The 12,960-nt window shown below is 39.9% G+C and overlaps 1 protein-coding gene across 1 annotated transcript; it reads right to left on the bottom strand.

Moving 5' to 3' along the window:
- Positions 1–2,625: 2,625 nt before the first annotated feature.
- On the bottom strand, positions 2,626–12,757 carry ATP5MF (ATP synthase membrane subunit f). The gene is made up of 4 exons (XM_072597639.1): positions 12,577–12,757; positions 4,154–4,273; positions 3,110–3,226; positions 2,626–2,774 (listed from the first exon to the last, which is right to left on the bottom strand). The coding sequence occupies exons 1-4, from the start codon at positions 12,587–12,589 to the stop codon at positions 2,746–2,748; spliced, it is 279 nt and encodes a 92-aa protein (XP_072453740.1). The 5' UTR covers positions 12,590–12,757; the 3' UTR covers positions 2,626–2,745.
- Positions 12,758–12,960: the final 203 nt, after the last annotated feature.

The raw sequence follows: 12,960 nt of genomic DNA, 5'->3' as shown, positions 1-12,960 counted from the left end.
AACTACCATGTAATTGAATATGCTGTTGAAACTCTGTGAAACTATCTAATGCAATTTTCAGGGAAAATGGGCCTAGGAAAGTTTAATTGCAACAATTTTTATGATTTTGATTAAAGCCTTTTTAAAAAATTATTGCCTCATAAGATATCGTCTTTTACAGTAGGTAGTGTTGGAGGTGGGGCAGACAAATCTATGTATACCACAGTATGCTGGACTGTGTTATGGGTCAAAGGTATAGTAAGTATAATATGCACATGTTAACATGTAAGATATTTAAGGTATTTTGATGTGTTTAGATAACTAACTTCATCTTAGCTACCTCTAAAAACACACACATGCAGATAAAACTTTTCCACATATTCACATTTAGCCTCACAGCTGACTGCTCAGAGGTGAAGCCTATTTCTTCTATTTGTCTTTTCTACATTTTCCTTCATTTGCTGATGCTGCTTTGCTCAAAACTTACTCTTTCAGATTTGTACTTAACCAACTTATAATAGTTTTATTACTATTTTCTTTGCACATAACAACACTTTTAAGGTGCAGTCAGGTGTACGTACACTTCAGGTGTGAACCAACGTTTGAATCTGCTAACTTGCTTTTGCCACTAAAAAGTATTAATGACCAAACCCAATGCAACCAGGATTCGGAGGGATCCAGAAAACGGGGAAAGAGTTTTTGCAGCTAGTGTCTGTGATGAAGGCCTCATTTCTAATAGAGAACTGAATCAAATGTACAAAAATACAAGTCATTCTCTAATTGATAAATCAGCAAAGGATTTGAACAGGCAGTTTTCAGAGGAAGAAATTAAAGATATTTATAGTCATATGAAAAAATGCTCTACAACACTATTGATTAGAGAGATGTAAATCAAAGCAACTCTGAAATACATCACACCTATCAGATTGGCTAACATGACAGAACAGGAAGGTGATAAATGTTGGAGAGGATGTGGGAGAGATGGAACAATAATCCATTGTTGGTAGAGCTGTGAGCTGATTCAACCATTCTGTTGGCAGTTCTTTTTTTACAGATATTTTATGGGCTGTGGGTTCGGAGCTAGCGTACGTGCGTCTATCTACTCTGCCATCTTGGCTCCCATGATTCAACCATTCTGGAGAGCAATTTGGAACTGTGCTGAAAGGGGTACAAAAATATGTATACCCTTTGACCCAGCAATATTGCTTCTAGGACTGAAGCCCCAAGAGATCATAAAAATGGGAAAGGGTCCCACATGTACAAAAATATTTACAGCAGCAGTCTTTGTGGTGGCCAAAAACTGCAAATCAAGGGGAGACCCATAAATTGGGGAAATGGCTAAATAAATTATGGTATATGAATGTAATGGAATACTACTGTGCTATAAAAAATGAACAGGAAGACTTCAGAGATGGCTGGAAAGATTTATATGATTTGATGCTGAGTGAAAGGAGCAGATCCAGGAGAACTTTGTGCACAGCAATGACCACAGTGTGTGTGAGTGTTTTTTTCTGGTAGACTTGGAAACTTCATTGCAATGCAGAGACTTAAAAACATTCCCAGTGGTCTTTTAAAGCAAAATGCCTTCCACATCCAGAGAAAGAATATGGAATTTAATCGCAGAATGCAGCAGACCATTTTCTTTTGTATTACGTTTCGGTTTGTTATATGATTTCTCTCACTCATTTAATTCTTCTACACAGCATTTAATAATAACGTAAAAAAAAAGTATTCATAGACTAGTGTATCCAAGAAAAAAATTAGAATCCCAGGAATTTGTGGGTGAAGATACATACATTCAATTTTTTTTTTGCCTCCAGTACGTACCTAATCCAATTAATCAGCAAACATCAGGTCCCTGCTAGTAGTTGGGAATACAAAGACCAAAATGAAATAGTCCCAATCAGGGGAGAGGTGTACGTAAATAAGCATACATGAAAATAAATATAAGGTAAATTTTTCGGGGGAAGGAAGGTACTAGTAGCTGTTGCAGGATCTGCAAAGTCTGTAAGGTTTCCCTTAGGGGTTTAAAAGAAGCAAGGGATTCTAAAAGATCGAAGGTAAAGTAAGAGTAAATTCTAGAAATGGGGGATAGCTAGTGCAAAGGTGGAGACAGGTGGTCGAGTGCTGTGTACATGTGATAAGAAACAAGGCCAGTTTGGCTAGGCTACTGAACGTATGGTATAGAAAAGGAGAAATATATAAGGTTGAAAAGATAGATTTGAGCCAAAACAGCTTTTGAAGTTTGTTTCTATTTAGTTCCTAGAAGCTACAGGGAATCATTGGGGTTTACAGAGTAGGACAACAACATGATCAAAGTGCACTTTAGGAAAATGATTTTGGCAGCTGTCACAACTCTTACATTTCTTTCCCTATATTGTGTCAAGTTACCTACCACAAATTGTAGCTTAAATCATGATTTTCATGAAGGTGGTGAAATGGTACCATTCTTGGTTCCTTTTTTTTCTTGTTTCAACTTTGTAACTGATATGGTACTTCATTTTTAGATGCTTCAAAACATTATTTTACTCCAAACAGATGGAACAGGTAGCAACTCCACTTTTTCCAAGCCCAGGGCTCTCCCTGCCTAAAGTCTCATTGTCTTTTGGTAATGAAAGCACCAGTGAACATTAAAGTCAAACACAATGCAGGTTTAAATACATCCTTTAATGTTGGATATTTGGCCCTATCAAATGACGTTCACCAAGAAAAGTTACGTAATTCTCTAAGCTGAGGGATAAGATTCATCTGAAGTGTCTTGAATTTTCAGTGGTATTTTCGTCTCCGTTCATGTTCTGGAATTACAATAAAAAAAATTACCTTTTCTATTTATGTTAATTTAAAACAATACTTTTTTGGGGAAGCCTTTTTAAATGGTTGGAACATTCAAGGGTTTTAGTTGCCAAATATTTTCGATCAAGTCATAGATACAAGGCAGAAAAATAAATTGATGTCCAATCTGGTTCAATTTTGTAACACCAGTTATTTTAGCTTTTAAAGGACAGAAATTTAAAGCAGAGCTGGATGCAAAGTGACAAACCGTTCAGATGTTAAGTTCAGTTTAAGACAAATGTGGCACCTAACAAAGATCACCTGTGAATAATAAAAGAACCACAGAAAGTATACTCACTAAGCTCCTTATAAGCCGCACAATAATTGAGCAGGACATAAGCAGCAAGCACCATAGAAACACCACCAATCCCGCCTTTTTTCACATCGATGTACTTATTAAAATATGCATCATAACCTGAGGACGAAAGGCAGGCAAAGGGGAGTATTTATCAGAGGATATAATTCCTTCCTACAATTAAAGTCTCCTTAACTCCGTATTAAACACTAATAGGAGCTTCAGGTCAGTCACTCTTGAAAGGTATCTGTATTAGTATCGATGAGAAAAATAGTAAATAAACAATAGCTGACATTTTAATGGAGCTTTATGTCACATAGCTCCTTATATAACTTTTTTACATCTAAGCAAGGAATGTAAGCCATTTCCTATTAAGACTTAAGTTTTGAAAGTTACTTCAAAACACTCCAACAAGACCACTGGGTTATTGCTAGGTTTGAGGTTAAAAGGCTTCTACTTCTTAGAATTATGGGATTTAAAGTTGAAAGAGATTTAATCCAATTCTAATTTTATGGATGAGAAAAAGGTCCAGAGTTGAGCAGTCACTTGCCCAAGGCCACAGAGCAACAACAGTGGAGAGAGCACTGGATACCACCTATGGGCCTCAGTTTCCTTACCGGTAAAATGAGAATGTTGGACTGCCATAACATTCTGAGTTTAGATGTTTTAAACAAGAGACCTCAAACCACAGTGAATTTCAGTAATGTATACTGGGGTATGGTAATATTTTAAATATATATTTTCTATAGGCTTAGTTGCAAGTTTGTCTAATTAGAAAGTTTATAACTATACATTTTATTTGCCTTGATTTTTTTTTAAAGCCTGAAGCTTAAATTTGTTAAAAGAGAAAAAAAATCGTTTAGAATTTTATAGGAAATTAATTATAATTAAACTGAGCAAAAATATTCAAATAATTAATTTGGCTATTTGTGCAAATAAATTCTTAATTACTTAGATCCATATATGTAAAGAATCCATAGTGTCTCCTCCCCCCCAAAACTGTCTAGTATATTCAGGTATGTGTATCTGAAGATGTTAAGTACAAACCTCTACGAAAAGCTTTGACAATTCCACTAGGGGAAAAATCCCGCTTCATTATCCAGGCTGGTAGCTGCTGCAGCTTGACATCTAAGAGTTTCTGTTCTCTAAGTGGGGTTGAAAGTGGTGCTGACAAAAAAAAAAAAAAGTTTAAAAAACCCCCAAACTTGTTTAACAAACATTTTAGCATTACAAGGTCCTCTAGCATTTTGTCACATGAATCAAGCGCATAATAGAAAAATTGCGCTTTTTATTAAACAATTAAATGGAAAGTTCCATTAAGAAATTTATGTGTCCAGGAGTGGGGAACCTGTGGCTTTGAGGCACTCACTCTTGAGGTGATACAATGCCAAAGTTGGCAAAACTAACTAAAAGGGTAATGCACTGACAACTAAATTAAACTTTACATTAATCAGCCTACCCAGTGACCCCTGATTTGAAATGGGACTTGCTATTATAAAAATGGTAAAACTTCATGTCGCCTTCAGTATTTTTCTTTAATTGGGAGAAGATAACAAGTTAACAGGAGTACTTTTGCTAAGGGGTTCTGAGTTTTCCTTGATTTATGAAGGTTTTCAGTTTTTTTTTTAAACTTGTTCACTGAGGATTATTTAATTGAAGTGCCATTTATAAAGTCAAAAATTTGGGTTGAAAGAAAAAGAAAGATGACAGGACAGATAGAAAATTTCAGTAAAGCTCTTTGATCTCACCCAAAAGAAAGAAAAAACCCCATGTGTTTCAACTGTAATAAAAATCTCAACTGTATGGATCCCTTAGGAAATGCAGTTTTCCACATAGCTGAGGTTTAATTCTTCAAGCAACATAATTACTGCTTGGAAAAAAATTAACCATGGTAAATGGAAACATTATACACTTCCCCTTTCTTAAACAGAGTATACTAAACAAAATCTAACTCTCTAAGTCTCAGTTTACTTATCTATAAATTGTGGCTAACAGTTGTAGTATCTTCTACATCAAAGGGATACTGTGACGCTTAAGTGAGAATGTATTTAAAGGATTTGCAAACTGTTAGCTATTATACTTTGTGAGTTTGAATTCTAATCTACAACAGTAAGTTAACACTAGTGAGAGGTAAGCCAACTAAAATACTAGATCCTTGGACTTAGAACTGGAAGGGACCTTAGACACCAGATAGTCCAACACCTTCACTGTCAGATGAGGAAACTAAGGGCTCACAGAGGTGAAATGACGTACTCAAACTCACTTGTCTACAGAGAGCAGGCAACAAAACCAGGGTTTTCACCTCAGTCCTCTGATTCCAAATCCACTTCTCTTTCTACTACAGCATGCTGCCCAACAAAACTTTGGACAGATTATGATTACTTCTGGGGGATTTATCTCTGAAATTTACCTAAAAATTCCATAAAATGATGCCTTTCAGTTTAAGCTGCTACTTTAGTTTTTTTTCTCCATTATTATGGTTAACTTTTGTTGCTGAAACTTGAACCTCAAATTATATGAAGTGAAATAGCTGGTTTTGGAGTTCAAGATTCCCTCAATTCCACAGTAACCTCCAGGACAGTAACATGTAATGTCTGCTGCCTTTGTTCCTAGTCACAAGCTGTTGAAGAGAGCTGGAGAAAATCAGTAAACGGTCCTGACTGAATCCTCTCCAAAATTATATAATCTTGCCTGGGATCTCACTTCAGCAAGACAATACTTTTATACCCCAATCAATTGGTCATTCCATTTAACAAAGTAGCTATTCCAAACTTTTTAGCCCCCCACAAGCCTCTCCTAATATACTTTCAGCTGCTGCATATCTCACTAAAAAAAATTGTGGCCATTCAGTCTTCTTTCCTCCTCTTCAACTCACATCACTCAGATGTCTTACTCAAATGATACATAGAGGTGGTCCTCCTTGCCAAGACAAATCCCATTATAGGCATTCTTGATCTCATTTTATCCTGTCCTGCGATTACCCTCGGTCATCTTCATTCTCAAGAATCTTTCATCTCTTCCTATATACTGGGCAACACATGCTCCCAGATCTCTCTCATTCTTAAAAGCAGCTAGGTGGTGCAGTGGATACAGCACCAGTGCAGTAGTCAGGAGGACCTGAGTTCAAATCTCACCTCAGACACTTGACACTCACTAGCTGTGTGACCTTGGGCAAGTCACTTAACCCCAACTGCCTCATCCTGGGTCATCTCTAGTCATCCTGATGAGTATCTGGTCACTGGATTCATATGGCTCTGGAGGAGAAGTGAGGCTGGTGACCTGCACAACCCTCCCTCACTCAAAACAAAGCCAAGTGCAAGTCATGTCATCATTTCTCTGATGGCATAGTCTTCTTCATCAACAAAGGACAAACACATATTCTTAAAAAACCCAGGCTTGATCCTGCCACTACCTATCATCTCTATCTCTCCTTGCCTTCATGGTTAAAATTCTTGAGAAAAGTCAGCTACACTCAGTGCCATGATCCACTTTCTTTCTCTTCACTTGATTCTAAACCTCTACAATCTGATTTCTGACCTCGTAAATCAACTGAAACTGCTCTTGCCATAGTTACCAATGATTTTTTAATATTTCTTTTAAATAAAAAACTATTAGAATTTTTTTTAAAGAGAATTTTTTTTTGGCTTTTTCACAGTCCTCATCCTTCTCAACTTTTCTGTAGCATCACATATTAATAATTTTTTTCACCTCCAGGACACACCTGTTCTCTGGGTATTCTTATATTGCTCTTCCTTGGTCCTCTCATCCATCTTCTCCTACTCAGTCTTTTTGCTGGATCTTCATCCATATCATGCCTGTTAACTGCAAGTATACCCCAAAGTTTTTTGTCTATGGTCCCACTTGGGACCTTATCACCTCTCATGGGTTCAATTAGCTTCTCTATGCAGAGGATTCCTAGTTGTATAGATCCAAGCCAAGCTTCCCTCCTCATCTCCACTCTCACATCACCAACTGCCTATTGAACCTTTTGAAATGGATGTCCCTTAGATATCTCAAATAGAACTCATTTTCTTCCTCCCCACCAATTCTTGCCCTTTTTTTCTGAACTTCCCTATTATTTATCAGAGATATCTGATTCAATGTTTTCTCCCTAATCCTTACTGCATTGATTTTGTGCAAAATTTTTCCATTTCATGTTATTAAATATATCTACTTAACCTTTTTTGATTGTCTCTCCCCCTTGCTTGGTTGAGAATTCTCCCCTGGGTCTGAAAGGTACTTGATCTAATTATCTTCTAATTTTTTAAAGTGGTGTGAACTTTAATATTCAGGTCTTTTTGATCTTACAATAACTTATAAGGATGACTAGAAATAGTTAACTTGGAGAAGGCTAAGTGACTTGCCTAAGGCCTCACAATTAGCAAGTATCAGAGGCCAGATTCAAACTGAGTTCTTCCTAACTCCAAGTCCAGTATTCTATCTACTGCAGCAGGCTGCCTCTCGAATGAAGGCATAAGAATATTAACCCCATGCAGGGCCTTTCCTTGCCATACACTGTCAAGGTTTCTGAGTGACTGCTACCTGGAAGTTTGATAAGAAGTCTAAAGTTCCAATTTTAAACCATTACTTAAAAACTTCTTAGCAACAGTTACACCCCAAAGACATGAATTTTTGCCAAAAGTGAAGCATTTAAGCACTTTTACCTTTTAAGAGGAAGAGTGTGCATTTTAACTTTAATACCAACTACTAATGTATTTGACCTTTTTCAGTACTTCATGAACCAATAAGCCTTTTGAACTAATTTGTTTGCAGAGAGCTCAATGTATATACATACTACAAAAATTTTTTAGTTAGAAGAAAAATCATGAAACTTTTGCTAATCCTTATCTGCAGCAGCATGTGCACAATTTAATCTTAAAACAACATTTATTTTAAAAGCAGAATTTAGGTAGGACAGGCAGGAAGGCTACCAAGCCCCACTCTAGACTGGCAATTTAAAATCCAAATAATTCTAAGCCCACTATCCATTTGAATAGACTATGAAGAGTCCTAATAATTTTTTATTAAGATATTTTGCACTCTCCCCAATATCATGTAAGATAAAAGGAATGTTGCCAAGAAAATAATAAATTTTTAAATTTAATTCAACAAACATTTATTAAGGACCTATTATGAGGCACTGTGTTAGGTACTGGAAACAAAAAAGATGGGAACCTTAACCATATGAAGCATACAGTTTAATGGAAGAGGGAGAGAAGACACACGCTAACAAGTATGAATAAAAGGGAGGATAGTATGAGAACAAAGTAGAGAGCAAAACACTGAAGAAAGGGGAAATCCCCACATATATGCAATCCTAGGCAATAAATTCTAATATTATCTGAATTTAATACAAAGAAATAGGAACAGGTTTGTTCACAGGGAAAGAAATCACGTGACAGCAGCAGAGCTGCTCAAAGGTCAAATGCTACCACAAAATCCAAAGCAATTATCCCAAGTTTTTGTTTGTACTAGAATTTTGTGACACTAAATATGATCCCAAAAAGAAATGTTACTTAGCTGACGCTTGTCTCTCCTTTTCTAAATTGTCTGTAGTCTGGCTTCTGACCTCTTCTTTCAATCGAAACTGCTGTCTCCAAAGTTATTAATGATTTCTTAATCGTCAAATCTAAGGGCCAAAAGGCTCAGTCCTCTACCTTCTTCATTTTCTCTGCAGCGTCTGAGACTATCATCTACCTTCTCTTCTCGGTTACTCTCTATTCCCTGGGTCTTCCTCATCTTACTTTCTCTTAGTTCTATTTGTCTGCTTAGTATCCTTTGCTGGATCTTCATTCATGTCATGCCCAGTCCTGTGTTCTCTTCTCTTTTCTGTTTATACTCTCTTACTTGGGGATCTCATCACATCTCATGAATTCGTGACTCCCAGAACTACAGATCCAGGCCAAACTCTCATCACAACATCACCATCTGCCTACTGGACATCTGGAAAAGGATCTCAAATAAAACTCATTCCTGCCCTGCCCCTTACCCCCACCTTTTTTCCCTGAACTTTCCTGTTACTGTCAATGAATCCTCCCAGTGATCAAAGCTTATAACTTGACTTCTCATTAGCGTTCACCCTGAATTTCAAATTTGTTGCCAAATTCTGAAGAGCAGCCCTTTTCAGAGATGCTTGATACAAAGTTTTTTCCAATCAACTGATTGCCTTATTCTAGTGATACTAATTTTGTTCTCGCAAAAACTTCAATTTTATATTATCCAAATTATCTGGTGATCCAGGCCCACATCATGAGCAGACCATTAGACATTCTGAACTGAAATCCTGTCCTGTGAGTATCCCAAACTCAATCTGTCCAAAAAAAACCAACCTCATTATTTTTCCTCCTCAACCAACCCGTCATCTGAACCTCCTAATTTTCAAGGGCACTACCATTCTTTCAAGGAACCCAGACTCTCAATCTCAAGTGTCATCCACGACTTCTCCCCTTCATTCACCCTACATATCTAATCTGTCGATAAATTTTGTTATTTCTAACTTCCTAACATCTCTCACATGTCCACCAACCTGGATAGATCCCCATCATCTCATGCCTGGACGACTGCAATGGCTTATTAGTTGTTCTTGCTGCCTCAAATACCTTTACACATCTACCAAAATGATGTCACCCCCACCCCCACTAAATTCAATGTATCCCTACTTACTTCTACTATCAAATATGAAGTATCTGTTCTGTCCCCTTCCTTGCTTTCTAGTCTTTTAACATATTACTCCCCTCAACATCCTCTATAGTCCAGCCATCCCAGTCTGCCTGCTGTTCCTCACAGATGATGTTCTGGATCCTTTCTCTGTCCCTTCGTACAGGCTGTCTCCAAGCACTGAGGTTCAGCTCAAGCAATACCTTCTGCAGCAGGTCTTTCCCAGTCCTCCAGATTCTAATGCCTTCCCCTCTATCATTACCTTGCACATCCCCATACATGGATTTGTTTTTCTCCCATTAGAATGTAAGCTACTGGAGGTCTTATCCCCAGTACACATTATTTATTCTAATTAAAGTCAACCTGCCATTCTGGGGGACTGAGGATGGACAAGGTTAAAAGCCTCTCAGCATAGATCCCTACAATCATCTGCTGCCCGTTTTCCCTTTTATGCCCTCAGAAAGCTTAGAAAAAGTTGTTTCTCAATCTTATAAAGTATGTATGTCCTATTGATTAGGAAATTTCTATTTGCTATGCTCAATGTGATTAAGTTCAATAAGCTGGTACTAAATGCCTACCAAGAGACAGTCACTGTGCTTGGGATACAAATACAAAAATAAAACCTCCATGGAGCTTTTTTTTTTAAACTAACAAAACTGGCAAATGACCTTTGAAGTCCCTTCCATCTGAAGACCTATGATCCTTTAGTCTGTCACACAGAATGCTGGAGATGGAGCTTAGAGATCATCTAGTCCAACCTCATTTTGCAGATGGGCAAACTGAGGCCTAGAGAGGGTTGTTAGTTGCCCAAAGTCACATAGAGAGTAGCAGAATTAGAATTCTCTTGTGTGCCAGTATAATGCTTTCACAGGGTCTCAAATAAAAACATGCTGGAAATAATTTTCTAATGAAGTGCAGAATCATAGATTCTCAAGAGTTGAAGGAAGCTTAAGTTGCCCACAAATCTAATCCAACCTAAAGCAAAAAGCCCTCCACAATATACTAGACAAGTGGTTTTCTAGCCTTGGTCTTCTCCATGGAGAATAGCTAGTTATTTTTTCTAGCTCAAATGTCTGTTTGCACTGCAAGTGATTAATGCTAGCTCTGTCCTATGAAGCCAAAAAAAATAAGTCTATTGTCACATATTTCAAATGCTGAAAGAAAATCATCCTAGCCCCACTCCTTCCAAACTTCCCTAAACTTCACAGCAAATAGCACCACAGATCTGGAAGGAACTTGAGAGATCATCTAGTTCCATCTCCCTCTTTTTACATGTAAGAAAATTGAGGCCTGGAGAATTTAAGTGCCTGGGTCCCCTATTCAATGAATTCCAATAACTTTCTCATTACCTACATGATCAAATATAAGCCTGGCCGTCCCTTCCAGGTTTCTTACTCCCTTTGAAGAGCCAGTCACTCTAACCTCCTTGCTCATCACTCTCCATCTCCAGACTCTGCATTTTCACCAGCTGTCCCCCATGCCAAGAATTCTCTTCCCCCACCTATTATTTCAACCTTTTGGCTTCCTACCTTCAAGTTCCAACTAAAATCTCACCTTCCTAAGAAGCCTTTTCCAGTTTCTTCCTTTTGAAATTATCTTCCTTCCAAGGCAGGTGGATAGAGCATCTGGCCCCAAGTCAAAAAGACTGATTTTTCTGAGTTCAAATCAGGCCTCAAACAATTAAGAGCTGTGTGACTCTGGGGGCAAGTCATTTCACCCAGTTTGCCTCAATTTCCTTATCTGTAAAATGAGCGGGGAGATGAAAATGGCAAAACACCCCGGAATATGCCAAGAAAATCCCAAATGGGGACAGGGAGAGTCTTTGGACATGACTACATGTCCCTTACATCGAATATATTTTCTACTTTTCACAGCTGCTTTAAAAAAATCTTTCTTTGTATTCCCCAGTATTTAGCACAGTGCCTGGAACGTAAGAGACCCTTAACAAATACATGCTTGATGACCTGACCCAGCTCAAGGTCACACGGGCAGTTTTGAGTCCTCTGGTGCCGCCTTCCCATCACTCGATCAGTCACTCATCGAACATTTATTAAATGCTTTCTCTGTGCTAAGGGCTGAGCACACGAAGAAAAGCAAAAGAAAGCCCGCTCTCGAGGAGCTCCCAGTCTAACAGGAGAACACGATGTACACAAGACAAACTGGGGCTGATGGGCGGGGGGTGGGGTGGGGGGCGCTACGCATTCACGGGGGTTAAGGCTTCATCGTAAGACGAGATCCCGGCGGGGCCTTGAAGCCAGGGGACCCGGAAGGGGGCGAGCAGGAGGGAGCCTATTTCCAGGCGTGGGAATGCCCAGAGTGTGAGGGAGCGTCCGGTCTCTCGGCAGGACGTGACCTTGGGCCTTTCAGCACGCCCTAGGCGCTGCGGCCTGCCAGTGGGGCAGGGGCGCTCAGACTCGCAGAGCTCGGGGGCACCAGGCCCGGCCGGCCCGGCCTCCCTCCGTGCCTCAGGGCCCCCCTTTCTCCCGACCCTCTCCACATTCCTCTAACTCCAGCGCCGCCTCGAACAGACCAAGGCTCCCGGAGGCCTCCCGGCCTGCCCCCGCTCCGGGTCCGCTCATCCCGCCTCGTCCCGGGACCCCGGGGCCCGCAGGGTCGCCTTCTGCGGCGGCTCCGGGCCGGGCCCCTGCAGGCCTCGGCCGAGTCCTTGAGCAGAGGACAGCGGCGGCCGTCGGGCCCTCCACCCCTCGCGGGCCCCCCCGACCTCCCACACCCCTCCGCCGGCTGACTCCCCACATCTGCGGCAGCGGGGGCCTCCTCCCGAACCCCGCCCCGCCCCGAACTCCCTCACTCACGTTGGGACGACATCTTGCCACCTTGGAGCCCAACAAGTCTAGGACGCTGCGCGGGGGCTGCTGGGAAAGAGGGCCAGGAAGAAACTGGGAAGAGCAGAGGCTCACGGGAGGCAGGTCAAAGCTGTAGAAAGAGGGTGTGTGGCCAGGACGCCATGATGGGAAGGGAAAGCTGGGGTAAGAGAGCTCAGGGGTTTATGAGTTTCTAATTATAATTCTATTGAAATGAAAAAAGCAAGCCTTCATTAAGCGCCTAGCTGGATGCTAAGCGATTTCTCCCTACCCCACTTTTTTGATCTTCATTACAACCTCAAGAGGAAGTTGCTCTTATTAATCACATTTTACAGTTGAGGAAACTGAGTCTTAAGTGACTTGCCCAGGGTCACA

Source organism: Notamacropus eugenii, chromosome 3 (assembly GCF_028372415.1).
Source record: "Notamacropus eugenii isolate mMacEug1 chromosome 3, mMacEug1.pri_v2, whole genome shotgun sequence".
Classification (NCBI taxonomy): Eukaryota; Metazoa; Chordata; class Mammalia; order Diprotodontia; family Macropodidae; genus Notamacropus; species Notamacropus eugenii.
The sequence above is the reverse complement of the archived record's forward strand: the minus strand, read 5'-3'. Positions and strand labels throughout refer to the sequence as shown.